This window comes from Rhipicephalus microplus, chromosome 6 (genome assembly GCF_043290135.1).
Source record: "Rhipicephalus microplus isolate Deutch F79 chromosome 6, USDA_Rmic, whole genome shotgun sequence".
Taxonomy (NCBI): Eukaryota; Metazoa; Arthropoda; class Arachnida; order Ixodida; family Ixodidae; genus Rhipicephalus; species Rhipicephalus microplus.
This window is the reverse complement of record NC_134705.1, coordinates 188159061-188178520: the sequence shown is the minus strand read 5'-3', so window position 1 is coordinate 188178520 and position 19460 is coordinate 188159061. Positions and strand designations below refer to the sequence as shown.

Below are 19460 nucleotides of genomic sequence, written 5' to 3'. Positions count from 1 at the left end.
CTTATGAGGATAGAGATCTCGTCGGCAGGGATATTGTGATACTTTTTCATGCGTTAATATCGCGTTTGTTTTCTGAATCATTCCGCCGCTGTGCCTTTTTCGTAGAGGAGCGAGCACCAGTAGGGTCCGATATAGGACAGGATCGCCTCAGTCATGTCGTCCATAGTAAGCATCCTAGAAGAAATGGGCTTCTCCACGGCAAGAGCGTAAGTCGTGATTGTTACACCTGTTCGCGATGCCGGCGTGACACGTTGTCTTCTCTTAGCTGACATGCTTTGTGTTCTTCAAACTTTAGGAAGAGGGCGGTGGAGGTCTGCGGTGACCAGAACGTCGAAGCCGCCATGGAATGGTGAGTGTTCTTTCTTCCTTGTCGTGTAGCGGGACGTCGTCGGGAGCTTCCCCCGAAACAATGTGCTCTCAGGTCTTAACACCGCCGGTGTTTGCTGTTGTTGTTTCCTGTATGCAGGCTTCTAGCGCACGCGGATGAACCCATGGACATCGCCGAACCGGCTGAGCCTATGCCAAAGTCCCCTGCACCTCAAACGCAGGCCGGGAACGCTTCCTCAGGTGACTGCTCTTTGTGCACCGATGACTTTGTTAGCTATGGTAATTCGAACACGTGGTTAGCGAATAAGCCGATATCGCACGCAGAGGCACCCATAGCGCTGTTCGTAGGGACATAGAGGTAAAATCTCAAATCACCGAGCGCATCTAGCCGTAGTGTCGAGCCTGTCATTAGCCGGATTCTGTCGATAAGCGGTTAGTGCGAAGTAATTGCCGCTCGATTTGTGTTGTTCTGAAAGCTTTGCAAACTATACTTTGGCCGGTAGCATGTTCTTGGCCGTGTTTACGATCGCCGGGCCGGTCAAACGTGCAGCTGATTCGTTCTGATAAAACTTTTGCCTGCGTTTCGGCGAAGCAAACTTAAATGAAATGGTTGGATAAGCTGAGGAAATAGACCACATCGTTGATCGATGGCCAGCTTCGTAGCTAACTTGCAATCACTAATGCTTTGACTAGATAAATGTCAAGTTCTGCAACACACTCGAAATTCTCTTACTTAGACTTGCTTAGTTTTCAAGTTCGCATGGGCGTTGGAAACACTGCTGTTCCACACAAAGTGTGGTTGAGAGTGTCATTTGATGAAAAGTTAGAAATTTTAAATTTTCATTTGACTGCCTTAGTACAAATATGTGCTGAAATGCATGTCACTAAATGGCGGCACTAATGACTGCATCAGGTGGAAACATCATTACTTGCTAAATAATTCACAATATTCTTGCATTGCCCAAGTCTCTTTGATAAAGCAGGGGGTACTATGTGCCTGGGTTGACAATGCTTAGGTAAGGCTTCCTCATCCCATGGGCTGAATGTACATCTCGGCAAGCTTGGCACCGACTCCATGCCCGGACTTTTTCTTGGGAAAAATTCAGAAGGTTTTATGCGTTTTTGCTATGCCGTCAGACAGTGAAGCTCAAAAGTGTAAGTGTATACGTGGTTGGCTAGCAAGACCACATTGTGTTGTGATTCCACTGCTATATTTGCAAAACATGCTTACACTTGATAGGGCAAAGTGTTATTATCATGATTTCTTCATTCCCCCTTATGGTCATGTGCTTGCCTAATGCCTCTTACTAAACCACTACTACTACAATGACTATGATGGCACAGGCTAGACAAAGTCATTCTCCCTGTAAACAAAAATGAAATAATTTCCACTAACCCTCATTTAAGTTGTCCATTATAGGTGAACCATTAGCTAGTTAACACACACTAAGGAGACAAAAGTGAACACATGCTGCGGACACAAATTTGCTTCAGGCTTACCTTGCAAATGGCGACCAGAAACGGGGATGACACTCATTCGCGCTCATAGAGCATTATCGCTTTTTTCGTTGGCTTTCTGATATGGCACAGAGAAGACTCTGTGTTCAGATTGTCAACAAACAGAGGTTTACTTACGAGGATTCCGATACATTGCGACGGACAAGGCTTGCTGGCCATAGGACCGCTGCGGGACCCATAGGCACCTCTTGCTGATCAGAGGGCGCGACGTATTTCATATCGAAATGCCGAGCCTCGACCATTACACATGTTTCTTTGTTCCTGTGCTTGTACAAAACTGCGCATTCATAGAATTTTTGTGTACGTTTCACGCTCTCTACTATGTAAAGATTGACAGATAGACTCGCTGAAACATCTCCTTTCTTTGCATCTTTCAAATGAAAGTTCTCTGGGTACACAGGGCACCCAAGATAATGGATGAAGTATATTGCCCTGTTCAAGAAATAATTGTGCTATCTAGGTATGACTATTATTTGTGGCAAGTGGAATATTTTGTACAGGTTTCCAGTTTTGAGATTAACTGATGCCCTTATCACAATGCCTACTTTTTGGAAGTGCAACGTCGGGGCGCACGGTTATCATTATCAGTTGGCGTCCAAAAAGTAATAATTCAGTCAGAGGTGTCTGCCACATCACTTGTTCCAGTGACGCTGCACAGAATTTTCACAAAGTGATGAAAACATTGAAATCCTGCTCATAAGTCTTGACTGTTCCGATAAACAGAATTTTTTCTCTTTTGGGACAGTTGGCTGTATTCTGAAAGGATTGTCAGCGTGTGGCGGCTGCACGCCACTACTAGCTGCGACGTCACAACCACCGTGACGAGTGCAGGGTGAACGTGTTTCTGCCCTGCTATCCCTTCCCCGCTTCTCTTTTACATCCTGTTTTCTCCCTTCCACAAAATCTCTGAAAGGTGCCCTCCTCTTACGGGGGGGGGGGGGGGGGGGTATGTTACTTGGTAGAATCATTTGCTGCCGGTGGGCTTGGTAGTGGGCGTCAAGTAGCTTAACCCTTTGGCTTCTACGCTCCCCGTGGGACAATCTTTGTGTCGTGCTGACATGGGGCAGTGTATATAAATAATAATGAAATCCGCAAAAACATCATACAATCAGAAATCTTGCTTTATTCTGTTAGCAGTGCTTCATTTCATCAATGGTTTCAGCGCAATCTTTGTGTGTGAAAAACTTCTAATTACGCAGGATCGACATGGTGAAAAAGCTTGAATTTTTTGCACTACCACTAGCTCGCGGACTTTTTGCATTGTGCCTTTTGAACTAAGCACAGACTTGGGAAATTTTATTATTATTATTATTATTTGGAGGCAGAATTTGACGAAAGAAAATGAGCCACTCGGCGGCTTGTAGGTGCATTGGTGAAGCCGTGGCAGGCGGGTTTTTGCACGACGACATGTTTTAAAAAAATTCAAAAATACGCGCTTCGCTGCTAAAAAAAGCGCTCACACTTACAAATACCTCCAACAATAGCCAGCTGTCTCTGCCTAGTGGAGAACATATCCAGCACACATGAAATGATGTGCTATCATCTAGGAAGCATTATCAAGGACAGCTATTGTCTAAGCGGCCCGTGATCGCCAGTCGAAACGCTTTCGGCCTCACCCACACGGCCGTTGGATCGCCAGCTGTGGAAGCTAATGGGTTCGAAAGACGCGGGTGAGAGCTGGCATTGCTGGCACGATTGTTTCCGGTGAAGTGAAGCTTAACCGTCTCTGGTTTATGGTGCGGCTACTAGATGCAGAAAATTTTGAAAAACGCATTAAATTCAATATTTTCTGCTAGATTCTGTTTAAACTGGCAGTTTGGTCTACCTATATTAGTACCCAACCTTTTGGTCTGGCTGAAACTCTCAGCAGCAAGAATGGAAAAAAAAAAACGCGAACCGCGTGGCATGCTCTTTTTATCGAGCTCTGACCTTGATGGAAATAAAAAAAAATGCTAAATAGTTCTCGATTGTGTCAAGGATGGCTCTAGTGTCGTTACCACCATCCATGGTACAACCACTTGAAGATAAATGTGGAATGATAGATAGTGTAGATGCCGCATGTAGTTTCTTACCATCCATACCGTACATGCGTAAATTCACCAAAAAAAGCATTTATACATGGTTATTATGCATGTTACTTTGCTACTGTGACTTATGAATCTGTAGTCTACAGACATATGTATTTGCTGGCTCAATTTGACCACTGGCTTCCCTGTGACGGTGTGTTTTAGAGTCTACCAGCAACCCTGAAGTGCAGAAAGATCACGCCGAAGAAAACAGCAAGGAATCGATCCCCGAAACACCTGCAGCGGCTGCGGACGCATCCGCCAAAAGTTTGAAGTGTGATGAGTAAGTGGAACAAGTACTAGCACATTGTGCACTCTAATGCAAGACAAAAATTTTCAGCTGTTCCAGTACTGTGAAGTTGAAAACCTGCGGCTCCATGTTCCGTGGCAGTGGGTCTCGCGCAGTTTTTGCGTCCATTCGCACTTCTGCGCGGGTTGGTGCTCCATCAAATCTTGTTCTTCCTTCAAGCGACTAGCATGCATTCAACCCGTAGCGAGTCTGAAAACAGCCTGCTGAATAACTTCCCTTGCGCAGTCATTTGGTCACGAGCCAGAGGCGTAGTGCCAGGTGGGAAATTCTGCACAGCGTGTCACGAATTTAAAAGGATGGAGAGCGTGGGATGTGTGATGGGCACCAAAAATCATCGTTATGCATGTCTTATGTTTAAGGACGCGATCTGCCAGAACTCTGCAATGTGCAGCTTCACTGTACAAGTTCTGTGCAGTGTGTACGTAGGCTTGAAGTAATAAAGAAGTAGTCAAACAAGGAATGTTGGCTCTGGCAACATTTGTTGTTTGACAATTTCTCATCAGTGTTATGTAGTATAAAAAATAAACTTGGTGGAGAAATAGAGAAGGCTATTGACTGGGTGTAATTGTAAATGTTTTGGTTGGATGCATGGCTAGTGAATAGGAGTACATTAACGTCAAGCTTCATTTTCTCTGAATTTTCTTTATCAAACAACTGTCAATCTAATAGGTTAACTTATGCACCATTAATTATTTGAGAGTTGTGCAACTGATGAGTTCTGTTAACTTTTATTGCGTCCAGCTCGAAGCACAAACCAAATTATACATGGCTTCAGATGCGACAGTAGAGTCATCAGAACTTGGTGGGACAGTATTGTGGCTCCAGACGCCACTGATGTTTTCGTACAAACTATAATTGATAATAAATTTATTTTATGTAGCATGAAATTTCTGCTGAATGATTGCAGAAATAGAATGCCACACATGGTGAGAAATATGAACCTGGAAGTCGAGCGATTGAGGCCTCAAACATTTGTCGGGGCTGCATTCGATTTCGAGCTTGTTTTCGTTGTTAAAGGGAGGCCTTGCTTTAGAAACATATCCCTTTACTTCTTAGCTGATTCTTATGAAACCTTCACTGCTTATGGTAATATATTTACATTGTGATCTCAATATGTGGTTTTTTTCTAGTACAATATTCAGTTTTTAAAATATCAATCAGTTTGTTTACCATGTTAGGAGCAAAGCTTAGTTTTAAGCTGTGACCGTCTCAAAGGCAATCAGCATATGATAATGACTTTGAATGAATACTCTATGCACTATAACACAAATAGCTGTTCTAGGTCCATTTTAGCAAAAGTATGGTATGTCGAACTTTCGTGAGCGAAATCCCTGCTTCGTGTTGACTCACTCGCAAAGGATGAATGTAACATAACTATGGTTAAAATAGGTTTAGCACAACCATTATTGATTTACTGCGTGCAGTATTCATTCCATGTCATTGTGATACATTGACTTGCATTATAACTCTTATAGTTTAGAAATAAATTTTGCTTCTAGCAATACAAGTACTATTCAGTATTACGGAAACTTTGTGTTTTATTACAATAATACGAATTGCATGTTTGAAATAGGCTCATAACATTACCTAAGCTCGGACAGTTTCACAAAAATCTGCTTAGAAACAAAAAAAAAAAACATGTTTGTGATGGAGGGTCTCCTCTTCAGCCTGCAAAATTAATAAGAAAAATTGTGACTGAGCAAAATTTATGGATTGCTACCTCTCTCTAGCGTGAGATGCAGTTTGCTGCGTTCTATGAAACAGTCACTTGTTTCGCTTTTTTTAAAGGTGCGGCAAGCTCTTCAGGGGTGCGCTCGAAGCGCAGTATCACAGCGTCAAGTCTAAACACGAGCATTTCTCCGAGTCCACGGAGGAAATCAAGCCCCTGACTGAAGAGGAGAAGCAAGAACAAGCTAGAAAGTAAGCGTTATTCGCTTTTTTTGTTGCAGTAAAAGCTGGACGTTGGACAAGTTCATATTTATCGCTAAATTTCTGTGCACACGAAAGGCAAGGGCCCTATCCCGCAGGGGACAAACGAGCGCTTAGAGGAGGAAAAAAACATTCCTTTGTTTATGAAACCTCATCATAACAGAGTTGCAGCTTGCATGAAAATAACTTCGTTATATCCAAAACTTTATAATAAAGGTATACTACTCACACTACAGTTACTGCAAGACTATTAGCCGCAGTTCTTATCTTTTATATGAGATGTCTTTTATAAGCAGGGTACCTCGTATGCATTTTATATGAACCCGTATATAACTGTATGCACACGGGTGTCTCTTATACTCATTTGTCTCTTATAAAGAGCTTCAACTGTATATAGATTCGTTATATCGAAGTTTGAGTGTATTAGTAAATTACCCTCATACAATACTGAATACATCTTGTTTCCCATGAGAAGATGCTTGGTAACTAGAAAAAGAGAGGGAAAAAAATGCAGTTGGTGACACTTCCTTCGAGTTCCTGCACCATTCTTCGTGACGTCATAGATATTGACGGCATCTACTAGTGCCTATGTAGTTCTTAATAGGTAAAGAGTGAAATGCATGACTTCTGAGGGGTCCAGGGACATAACATACTACGTTTCAGGACATAACCCTGTACCGTTTGGGCCAAAATACGAAAAAAAAAAAAGTTGAAATTTATGACGTTGCCATTGAAAATCACGGTGTTAGTCGTAAAACGGAAATTGACACTGACCTTCCCGTTTCAACCCTTTATGAGACGGTGAGACACATCTCACTTTTCTGTCTGCAGAAAAAAAATCTTTCCCACATCACCCATTGCAATTAGCGCAATGCTAGGTCGCTCGTATCTTACCTAAGTCTTTCTAATTTCGAGGAACATACTTTCATAAGGCAGAAGTAGTGTTGCAGTGGCATAGAATTTGGATGTTCTGCATGATAGCTTCTGAATTTTTCTTTTCTTCAGGCAGAAAGTGCCTACCAATAAGTATGCCATATAATTTGCTCTTTTTTTGTTTTCTCGGAGAGGTGGTGGCTTCCAGCCATCCCGTGTTCTTACAAACTTGCACAATAACTTGGCCGATAAATGCATTGAAGCAATCTCCCGTGAAATTGCAGCTTCTGTGCCTCAGTGTAATTGCGGATGTTTGTGCATGCAAATATTTTTCTTGATGAGACGTACCTCTTGAAAAGTAGTTGCGTATGCAGAGTCAACGGCTGTCTACTTGACGATTTCAGCAAGCATGGGCAAAGAAAAGGTCGGTTCATGCAGTTAAGTATGCATGACAGGAAGAGACCACAGCGCCACGAAGGTTGACGAGAGGCGCAGGGGTTGGTGGCGTTCTACAGCTGGAATGAGCTCCGCCCAACTCTTTTTGATGCAACTTAAAATAGTGGTACAGTGGAACTCCGATTATGCATCCCCTGGTTTCGCATTGACCTGCATTTTAGGACGAATCGGTTTGGTCGTGGCAAAATACCCAAAGAAACAATGTAATAAAAACCTTGGTTATACGACACAGGACGACCCTGCATCTTATGACGACTCTCAGATGTAGGAAAGAAAAAAAACATCTTACCTCGAATCACATGTCAAACAAATATTCAAGAGTGCAAAACATGAACTTGTGTACCCCAAAAAGGACTGCAGGAAAAAAAGTCATCTTCATCGAATAGAAAATTTAATTCTTCCGGAAGTTCATGCACTTCTACATACGCCCCAATCGCGCGCATACGTATCTGGGGTCGTCACCTAGTCAAGCTCTATCCACATAGAGCAGGTTTAGCTGACCATAAAGGTGATATTTTCACACTTTCGGCCCACGGAAACATTTCCTGATCGACATACAGCTGATCTGCCTCTGTCACACTCCAAGACACTGGTTTGCACATGCATAAGGGCACGACACAGCTGCTTCCGCCGTGCCAAATTACTTTCACTTGAGGTCAACGTTCATTACAGCGGGACACTCCTAGTTGCACTTCACGAAGCAACAAGTACAATGCGCACAGCTCAGTCGCGCACAAACCCATCGTACATAAACTCATTTTTTGTCGCCATTCTGCGATAGCGATAGCACTGGGTCTGACTCTTCTAATGGGAGGCTCACGGCAACGTGGTTTTGGTTTTGTTTTAATGCGCAGACAATTTTCGGAATTTATTTATCGGCAGAAAGATGCGCGTTGGATTTGATTTTTTTTAAGGCTGATAATAAAGATTCGCTCGGACTTCTTTGAACTAATTATTGCTGCCATTAGCTACCACTGGCAACAATAATTTAATCTACCCTCATTGCAGAGGCAAAAAGTCATGCCATGGGCTTATTCAGGCAGTCTGTACCCGTTTTTCTGGCAAGGCCGAGTGTCGCGGTCTATAATCTTAGTTTTTCGATTATACGACGCTTGGGTTATATGACCGTTTTGTGTGGTCCCCTAGAAGTGGTATAATCGGGGTTCCACTGTACTCTGTGCCACTTGCTTCGGCCGTTTTATCTCAAATACCCGTTGATGCCATTTTGAGATGGCACCTGGATGAGTCAGTTGAACATATACATTCCAATTTTTTTTTTTTTTTTCAGTAAACTACTGGCTTGATTATGATGAAACTTGTTTTTTTACTATTTCATTGTAGTTTATATCATTATGCACTGCAGCCATTGTTTGTCACGTCAAAAAGTAGGCTTAACTACAAAGTATTAATAATGAACCTATGATGGAGAAATTAACCTCAGTATAGTTTTCAGAGGATCAGTCTAAACTGATTTATTGTTTCACTGTAGTGTCTCATCAACATTCAAACATTTTTCTTTCTTTTTTGAAAATAACATCTATCTATCAGCAGTCTTTACACAGCATGTGCCAAACGAGTCATGAATTATAAAAATGACGAGCTGAAAAAAAAAGCAAAAACCTCATGCTTACTTCTAGAATGCAAGTCTTTCGTCACTGAGTACAATGGAAAGTTCACGCTTACTTTCATTTGTGTGTGTGTGTGTGTGTGTGTGTGTGTGTGTGTGTGTGTGTGTGTGTGTGTGTGTGTGTGTGTGTGTGTGTGTGTTTTCCGTGTGGAACACCTCAGTTATGTCACATGTTAGTGTATCGTTATGAGAAAACGCAGTGTAACGATACACACTGGCTCGTTTGTCATCTGCACTGTGTCTTTGTCTTCTGGGAGATGAATTTTTGCAATGGGCTTGTCTTATTGTTTGTTCTGCATTTCTAACTGTTGAACTTACTTGTAATGATGCCAGTTTTGGCGACCTCTTGAATGCAGCAGAGAACAGTAGCAGTACTGTAAGTTTGAGTGCAAATCTTTCCTCTGTTTCTTTCAAGGATTCCCAGTTGAACTCCTACTTTGTTTTGAATATTCAGTTTCCTGGGGAAAAAATGTCATTTTCTTTCCCCGTGTAAAGCTCAGAAAACAGCAAAGATAGTCCATCTTAGAGGCATAACGTGGCCTTCTTAGCTGATGCCAAGTCTTTCCTTGGCGTATAGAGTAGAATCGAACCACAATATGTAACAGTCTGTACAAGAATGTCCGTTTAGCACCAGAAACTCGCGGGCAAACCTGGCCGTGGCATACTCGGTAGAAATGCGGGACTTTCGTCACTCGTGCTCGGTTGGTGCCATGCCGTCAGTGGGTGTGGCATGGAGGCGGGTGCTCCTTGATCTATGCGGGGCCAGACGAGGTTATACCCAGGTGGTGCGCAGCCGCGGCTTTGTTATTGCTAGGCAATGGAGCGGAGGTTTTTTCGCAGACTGTGGACGTTTTACCTCGAGCTTCACTCATGAAATTCAAACTGGCATGATATCGATGGTTCTTGTTCAAGGTATGGGTTACGTTTGCTATGTATGATGCCGTAGCATAAGTTTACCTATGATAAGGACGCATTAGCTAACGAGGTGATGCATGAAAAATTGGAAATTAATCAGACGCCTTCATCGAAAAAGCGGGCCGTTTTTGTGTGAGCAGCAGCTGAGATCGTTTCCGCACCTGGTGGGGCAGATCTCAAACAAGTGCTTCCTTCTGTGTGGCCTCTGAGATTCGCTTTGGCCATGCGACGAAGCCACGATGTTAATTCGAGGAGTACGCCAAGCCATAAAAATGCCAATGTGCGTGGGCCATTAACAGACAGCAAAGTTAAAGGCTAGCATTGCTTCATTTTTTTTTTTTTCGTTGTGCAAATTGGTTTACAAGCAGTATTATATTACTTTTGACACTAGCAATTCGTGTTTTTTTTTGTATTGAGCACTTCGAAAGTTTTTTTCTTTTCATCGTTTAACTGTCCAGGCTGGAAGAGAAGATACGGCAGCGGCGGCTGGAGCGAGAGGAGAAGGAGAAGAAAGAAGCCATCGAACGGGAAAAGGAGCGCCGAAAGTTTGGCCAAGAAGTTGCCACAACTCGGCAAAAGTGAGCTCCATCGTTACTTTCTACTAGGGGTGTGCAAATATTTGAAACTTTTGAATAATTAATCAAATAGTACTGTATTCGATTCGGTACTTGAATTGAATAGTGCGTATTCGAAAGTATTTGAAATATGGAATATTTTTCTAGTAGTTTTCACGTAATCAGCAGCCACGAGAGAACCTTTGCAACGGCTAAAGCGCATTCTTCTTCGCTAAAGAGATCTGTACGCAGCTCCAGCTTTTACAAGACTACCAACACTATATTGAGTGCTGGATGGATGTGTTTCTTCTGAAACTTCACTCTTGCTCGCTTTTTACTATGCTGTAGCTGTATCGCATTAATCAATTCTTGTCCTCATCTTGTTAGGGAACTACAACTGCTTCCAGCTTCATTCTAACAACAGATGGAAGTGTTGCGTTTATGTGCTGTAATTACTCAAATCTAGCGTGCACATTTTTTTCGGTTAAGCCGGTTCATAAATGGCATGGGTGTTAGAGTCGAGCTTGAAAAAAAAAAAAAATGAATACGGTCATTTTATTATCATCGGCATTTCAAAAATGGCCGCCTCCTATGGGCGTCTGCCATTTCTGCCATTGTGTTTCCCATGTGTGGCACTTCGTACGTGTGCTGTGAAGTTAGTCATATTGTAGTACATTCACGTTGACATAATGGAAGGGCCAACTTCAAATACTTGACGAGTGCACCACAATGCTGCTTGAAAAAAAAAGCCATCGCGTGTGCAGAAACGGACGGAAATCGGGCCGCATCTCGGTCGTTCGGAGTTCCCGAAACGTGCGTGCGGGACCGGCGGAAACAAAAGCAGAAAATTGTAGACAGCAAAGCTTCACATAAAGGCTTTAGTGGACCACAGGAGGGTCGGTTTCTGCAAATTGGAGAGCTGCTCACCAAGTATGTGCTTCAGCAGCGAGCGGCACAACGGCCCGTGACCACAGATCTGCTCCAAGTGCGGGCTATGCAGTTAACCTTAGAAAAAGGGCTAATGCATAGCGAGTTTAATTGAGCAAGTGCTGGCTAACTAACTTCATGAAGAGGAAAGGCTTTTCCCTCCGAATGCGAACGGGCATATGCGAGAAGTTGCTGGAGAAGTACGAAGAAAAGCTTCACAGTTTTCAGAGTTTCGTCCTAGACTTGCGGCACAACTGCGCGTTACAAGCCGGGTGCGCGTTACCTGCTTGGGCAAATCGGGAGTGCTGATCAGATGCCTCTTTACTTCGACATGCCTGGCACCACAACTGTCAAGAAGAAGGGGGCGAAGCAAGTTCGCATGCTGACATCCAGCTACTAAAAAACTAGAGTGATGACAATGCTCTGTTGCACGTCATATGGGCACAAGCTTAATCAATCAGTTGAATCAATCAATCAGTTTATTATCATGTCATAAAAGGATGTTACAGGGAATAAAATATACAGACGAGGGTCCCAAAGTACACGACTGCAACGGGACCCTCCAACGGGAGCTTCCCCCGTACCTGATATTTAAACGGAAGACCTTCTCGAAAGGAGTCGTATTCCCGAGTGGTGTGATCGTGCGAGCTAACGAGAAAGGTTAGATGACAACAGACCTGGTGGCCGATTGGATCCATCACGTTTGGCGGAAGCGGCCTGATGCGGGTTAGGGCCTGCGAGCGATGCTCGTGCTTGACGCGTTCAGGTGCCATCTCGACCAGCAGATCAAGGGCAAGTTCGCTGCGTGCAATACGGACCTTGTAGTCATACCTGGCTGCATGACGTCACAACTTCAACCGCTAGGTGTCTGCCTGGACAAGCCGGTGAAGGGCAAGTGTCGAGCGCTCTACACCGACTGGCTGATCAATGGACGACACGATTTCAGGCCAGGCAACAGGATGAAGCACGCCTCTCTGCAAGACTTCCCTGCGTGGGTGAAGGACGCATGGTGTGCTATACCATCAGCCATGATCGTCGAGGCATTCAATAAATGTGGCATCTCGTATGCTGGATTAGATACTTTAGGCCGTTGACAGCGATAAAGAGTTGTCCGACAGTGACGAAGACTGACCTATCACGCGACTTGTAACGCCGCTGTACTGGTCACAGTTTTAGCTGCAGGGCCGGCTGGTTGACTTTGTGTTTTATCTTTCGCAACTTCAGTGCATTAAAACCCAAATACTTGTTCTGAATGTGCAAAGGTTGACTCCTAAGGACCTTTTTTTTTTTTCTCTCTTCCGTTGCGAAAAATGGGTGCACGTTACAATCGATGTTTTACTTTTTTTTTTTTCGTCGTGAGAACCGGGTGCGCGTTACAATCGAGGGCGCGGTAGAATTGTCTTTACAAATTTGGATTTAAATGCCGATTATTACATGTTTTCAGTGCACAGGCCATGTTTTGACGACAGGTTGATCTGCTTCATTACATGTTTAGCTGTATCCGCGATGCTTGGTTGAAAACTTGGTTTTCGAACAGTATTCCATTCAGTATCATGATGTTGCTTTCTTTTTTTTTGCCACGCCAGGATCGAGGAACAGGAGATGCTCAAGTTGGCCGAAGAAAAGAGGAAGGAGAAGATGGAAGCCATGCTGGCAAAGTAAGCGACATCTTGCATATTCCTTTGAAATATTCCTTATAGTATGGCCGTTTTCTGTCCACTCGGTGGTCTCTGGAAATGAAGTAGAAGCAAGGATAGTCAGCAGGCCTCTGTGACACTGGTGTTTCACATTGAAGCAATGTCTGCGTCAGACAACTTGAGTTCCCACAGCCTTTGGGTAAATGGCAGTCTATGCATGTCGACGAGGTATCGCGAGAAGACTGGGTTTGTGGTCAAAGTAAAAACTAACCTTTTTAATTTGAACATCAGTGGGATGGGAACTTCGTTTCAATTGGTCGGAGCCTCGACTAGGGTGTGGATGACGAGGGTGTCTCTTTGATTATAGTGCTCTGTTTCACACATCTGGGGCAACGCTGTGGAGGTTCGGTCGGTAAGATGTATAATTAGCAGTGCTTCACTAGGTATAACACCTGCTGTGTGTGACACCTACTGTGTGTGACACCTACTGTGTGTCTCGCGGCCTGTTTTTTTTATTAATGTGAACGATCGCATGAGCACAAGCTGCTGCATGAAGTGTAGCCACTTCCTGCGAAACACCAAAATGAAATCCCAAAAAGATGAAAAGATGAAAACAGTAAGACGCTAAGCAATCCAGCTGTATAGCTGCTGCCATGTAATTGTCATTGTATATTTGGAAGGCATTAATTATCTTTATTTATTGCTGCCCTTAAAACTGAGAGAACAATATATTGAACTATCTCTTTATGCATACACACCTACAGCAAGAAAAGAAGTCTTGCTAGTCTACACAGCGTTTCACCTGTTGTGTTAAACGAAGCAACAAACCTCATCATAAGAAAGTCAAGTCTGCCACGAAAATAACTTCGTTTATATCCGAAATTTTGTTATAAACACAGTTTTGTAACACTGTATCTAGGGTAAGACTATTCGTCGTTTGCATGGTTATAACTGATAATTGATTATAGTATCGGGATTTGTTGTATCCAAGTTTGAGTCTATAGCTGAACAGTGGGCAATACACTGGAACCCCCGGTTCACACTGAGGTCACTTGTGCACTACTACTTCGAGGTTTTCCGTGCACTTTATTTCATTCTTCCATTGCATTCAAACAGGAAGAAAGTTCTCGAGGACATCGAAAGGGACAAGCTAGAGAGGAGAGAGAAGTTCAACATGGGAGGAGGGGCCCCTCCGGCCGCCGTGGCCAAGCCTCCCACTCCGGTCGCACCCGTCGAGCCGAAGAAAGAGTACGACCAGTGCAGGCTTCAGGTACGCCACTTCGAGTGCACCTGCTATTCTTTCAGTGCGCGCCTTCCTCGTGGCGGATTACAGGTTTTGCTAGATTCCGACCCGCACCTTTATCCTTCCAGAAGGATGGCTTTGAATGTTGCATGCTGTATTTCCACGTGAAGCCAAACCACATTTCGTGTTCACCACGCTGGTGTAGCGGTTACGATGCTCGGCTGCTCGCCCTAGGGTTACGTATGCGTTCCCAGCTGCAGCGGTCGAATTTCGATAGGGGCGAAATGGTAGAGGCCCGTGTACTGTGCTATGTCGGTGTATGTTAAAGAACACCAGATGTTAGAAATGTATCGCGTTCTCCACTGTGGCAGCGCTCATAGTCTCATCGTGGTTTTGAGACATTAAACCATAGATATTAATAAGCCATGTTCAATGACATTGTAGAAAATTACCGATCTGCCTTCATAGCGGAAATGCCGCTGCCCTGCAAAGCTGTAGCTGACTTTTTATGGGAATCAGTCCAAATTGTCCGGATATTGTTGTTATGGATGGAACGGTGGCTCCATTTATTCTGTGCTCATTCTTTGCCTCGTAGGCGACTAATTGAGTGACAGCACTGCCTTTTTTTTTTGTTGCTCTTTTCATTTCCGACTGCCAATCGAGGCTTGATCAGGCACGTGCGGCACAATAGGATGTTTTATTGGAGAACATCTACAATATTGCGCCGCTGTACTGGTTTGAGAACGACGCTGTGGTCTTTCTTTCAGATACGCCTGACGAACGGGCAGACGCTGACACAAACCTTTGGAGCGCACGAAGAGCTGGCAGCGGTCCGACTCTACGTTGAGATGAACAGGACGGACGGCGACCTTCCGTTCACCCTGATGACCAGCTTCCCACGGAAAGTGTTCTCCGACGAAGACTACGGCAAGCCCCTCAATGCCTTGGGTGAGTGCGCTTGTGTGTGGGAATTTCGTGATCCAAATTGCAGCTTAGGCCACTTGTAGCATAACCTGCTTACAGTGCCAGACGGGCTATAATGCGTTTTTTTTTTTTTTCTGACTGCTGTTCATCCTCCCATTGAACTCTATGCGTACCGTTCATTATGCAGTCCGCCAAAATGAAAGACTGGTTATAATGCAGCTGTTAGAAAAATTCTCAGAGGAGTGTCCAGGGAGTGAGCGTGCTTCTCAGTGAAGGTGCGGTGGCGAGGGAGGGGGCAACAATAGCGTTACGAAATAGAAAAGTGCGCAATGAGAACAATTGAAAATCGGAGGGGGGGGGTGTGGACGGACGAACATTTAGGTGGATTTTAGATCATGGCTGTGATTCATTATATGCCCTGTCTATATCCAAGTTGTCGTGGGCCTAGCACACTTGAATCGCAATGGGTGATTACATATCATCATGTGTGCTCGAAGTCATGATGCTCGCTGACATAACTTCCCTTGCTATCACGAGTGAAAGCTGAAAGTGCTTGGAACATGTGCAAATTCTTGTAACTCTACTCGTTCTCGACCCATCGGAGAGATTTTCAATGGCAGTCGGTTCATGAGACAAATGAGCTTCGATACTGAAGTTGCTTGACGATTGCTTGGGGAAGTGGCTCATGGCCCCTTGAAGTTATCTTATTAAGCATTGCTTTGGCTGTGACAAAAAGATGTTGCTTATGTGCAGACTCGGGGGGGGGGGGGGGAGTTTCGCAATATCATAAGCCTGCATGCTGGGACACTGTACCGATTTGCCCACAAGACTCTCAACGTCTCACCTTTCTTTCCGATTGTATAATCGCGGCTATAAATCTCCCGATAAATTGCTTTGCCCAAATTTCGAAAAAAAAATTATAGTCTTGGTATGATTGTGTGTAATCGCGAGATTGCTGCATCAGCATTTCATCGTGCCCCCGGTGCCTAGGCAGCACAAAACCACTCCTGTGGCTACAGCACTGCAGTCGTTATAAGGTACGGCCAAGCTCTGCGAGTACTTGGTGCTTAAGGTTGACTGAAAAATACATATGTACTAGTAGCTAAACCCAGATACATAGCACATTTGAAGCAGTTTGAATTACCTAAGTACTAAATGATGTCTACTGAGGCATACAGCTCGTGAGGCACGTAGAAGAGAAACTGCGCGCTGGCAAGTGTGCCAGTGAATTCGGAACTGACGATACGAATTGGTAAGTGGTGTGGCAGTAGCGGGGGCAGTACTACAAGGAAAGCGACCCACTTAGTTCTGTAAAGTTCGTAACAGCAATTTAGTAAGTCGCATGTCGCCTGCTGTGTACGTTGGAAAAAACTAAATAAGCGGATCACCATTTATTGTGAGGGGAAGTACTAAAAGGGCTTACTTCGGTGTTCGGAAGTGACATAAGCTTATATCTTTTCTTTATTCAGCTTGGAAGTAGCAACTTACCTATACCAGTTCTGTCGAGGACGCATTTGCGATCATGAAATCAGCCATAGGCTATGTTCGTTTCAGTTTTCCGACAGGAGAGAGATCCATTTTTGGCTGTCTATGAAGTATAATTGCCCGTGCACCATGCTGTGCTGCAGTATTTGTGTCACATGTTCAGAAGAGCATCTGCAGTAAATTCTGAGTATGATCCCAAAGTGTTCTGAGTCCGTTTGAAGCGACCATTTTATGTAAACACAAATTTGGTTCATTGTTTAAAAAGTGTTGCAGGGACCTCTTCAAGTGACCTTATGAGATAAGGATAGTTTTGTTGACTGAGCAAAGGCATCGCCTAGTGATTCTCCCAATTTCAGAAGCTTCTAGATTGGCAGGAAACATTGAAAAGTCGAGTTACCATTTTTCAGAGATATTTGTGATTGATGACAACAGTTACAAACAATGTAATAAGGTGCCGGCTTCCGCCCCGCCGCGGTGGTCTAGTGGCTAAGGTACTCGGCTGCTGACCCGCAGGGCGCGATTTCAAATCCCGGCTGCGGCGGCTGCATTTCCAATGGAGGCGGAAATGTTGTGGGCCCGTGTGCTCAGATTTGGGTGCACGTTAAAGAACCCCAGGTGGTCAGAATTTCTGGAGCCCTCCACTACGGTGTCTCTCATAATCATATGGTGGTTTTGGGACGTTAAACCCCACATATCAATCAAAGTGCCGGCTTCCATGTTTTCATTCTACACATAAACGCTAGATGCACGGGACGAAAGATAGTGCTCTGCCACATTGTCATTCAAGCCTATCACGCAAGATTTGCTTCAGGAAGTGCTTTATGTTTGCTCAACACTTCAGTACTCTTCTCTTCTACTGGGGGTTGCATATCTTCTTCAGGGGTGCAAAAGCTCCGCTAATAGTGCCAATTAGATGCAGTCCCGCATTTTTGCGCCGAGCTGTGCCAAAGCTACTAAATTTGCTGAAGTTGCGGCCACGCTGTGCTGCAATCACCGGCCAGCCTCAAACTTTTCTCAGTTGCACTAATTTCTGCAAGATAGAAGCGACATAGGCCACCTGTTGTTAGCATCATCAATCAATTCAGAGATCCAGGCTATAACCCTACACTATAACTCTGCACGATTTAGGGAATGTTGAATGGTTGTGCATTTTTTTTTTTTCCAAATGTAAGCTTTCTTTTTTTATACTGCTCCGAATTAGGTGTTTCATGATGAAAAAAATGAAGGTTTTGTGCCGCATAACCTGCTCCAAAATTGGATTTTAGTGCTTCAAAAGTAACATTTTGCTGCTCTGAAAATTGCTACGAATTCTATTTTGGCTGTTGCACCCCTGCTTCTGCATCTTTCTGCTGTCAACATTTACTACGGTATTGCATTTATACTTTTGTTAGCTGTGGGGCGTTCGTGAGCAAGTGCATGTCTGATGATAGCAAGGGTGCTCTCAGGAGCCACTGATGAGTGCCAACTACACTCGGCAACAAATTTTCTTGGCGGGCATCCATCTGCCAGCAAATGTAGTTCTACAATAGCGACAGTATTTTCTACGTGGAGCTATTTGAGACAAGATGCAGCACACAAACCGGCAAGGAACTTGTACTTATATGACTTTACGGCATTTTCAGACGCACGAGAAATTCCTGCCTTTTTATGTGCACCTCCAAAACGCTAAGCAGCGTCTGCATCTACATGACACGCTCATGGTGTGCCCTCAACCACTTTCCACAGTATTACGATACGTTCGCCAAATCGTACTGCTTGGCGTAGGGCTACATGTGCATAACTTGAGCCCTCGAAGCTTTTCCTTTAATGCCAAGAAAACTTGTCGCCAAGTGCAGCTTGACCTAGGTGTTTGTTAAGTTTCTCACCAGTTTTTCTTTTGTCCTTCATCTTTGTCCAGGCCTCGTGCCATCTGCAGTGATCATCTTAACAAAAGCAAAGTGATTTAGCTGGTGTTCAGCTGAGACGACTACAGTGCAAGCAGCTTTGGAAGCCGTGTGTGTGTGTGTGTTCGTGCTGGCAAAGTGTGCTGGCATACAGAGACTTGTATATTAACGCCGACTGTGCTGTGCACAATAAACTTTCAGTTCCCGTCTTGCTTTGGGAAGCAGGGGGGGCATGTTTTCTTACATATTTCTGGCCTGTGTGTCTCTTTCTTTATTTGGCACCGTGTGAAGTCTGAGAAGAGTTCTTTGTATAGGGACTTGAGGAGCTGTGCTATGTTCACACAGTACTTATGGATTGAAGCAAAAAATTTAGGCCTAAATAATGCACATAGTTTTGTTTTAGCATCTACAGTTCATGTCATGTGTGCGTTATATGTGCTCAGACATTTACAGTTACGCTAACATTACCTTTCGCAACCGGGATTGCTGCCAATCGAGGCATTACGAGCAGTTGCTCATAGCAATTGTCATAACAAGCAAAATTAGGTCTAATTTGAATGCATGGGTACTGTGTGTATGACTTTAGTTATGTAACCTCAGTGGGAGCTGTAGATAGGAACCCTTGAACTCCTGGCAATGCAAAATCATAAGCATGTGTTACGTCTTTGGCCTCAAGTCATCATTACAGGTGTGGTTGTGGAAGCAGTTGTGGCTTTTATTCAAACCACTAGACTAGATACATGACTGAAGTTGTCCAGGTGTGTTGATCTTGTATGTTTATGTTTC

The 19460-nt window shown here is 44.0% G+C and overlaps 1 protein-coding gene across 1 annotated transcript; it reads left to right on the top strand.

Moving 5' to 3' along the window:
• Positions 1-14: 14 nt before the first annotated feature.
• LOC119166985 (UBX domain-containing protein 1-B) lies at positions 15-18921 on the top strand. Its single transcript, XM_037418387.2, has 10 exons — positions 15-206; positions 296-349; positions 467-567; positions 4077-4194; positions 6010-6141; positions 10480-10599; positions 13089-13160; positions 14256-14409; positions 15150-15330; positions 18689-18921. The coding sequence occupies exons 1-10, from the start codon at positions 154-156 to the stop codon at positions 18730-18732; spliced, it is 1029 nt and encodes a 342-aa protein (XP_037274284.2). The 5' UTR covers positions 15-153; the 3' UTR covers positions 18733-18921.
• The last annotated feature ends 539 nt before the right edge of the window (positions 18922-19460 follow it).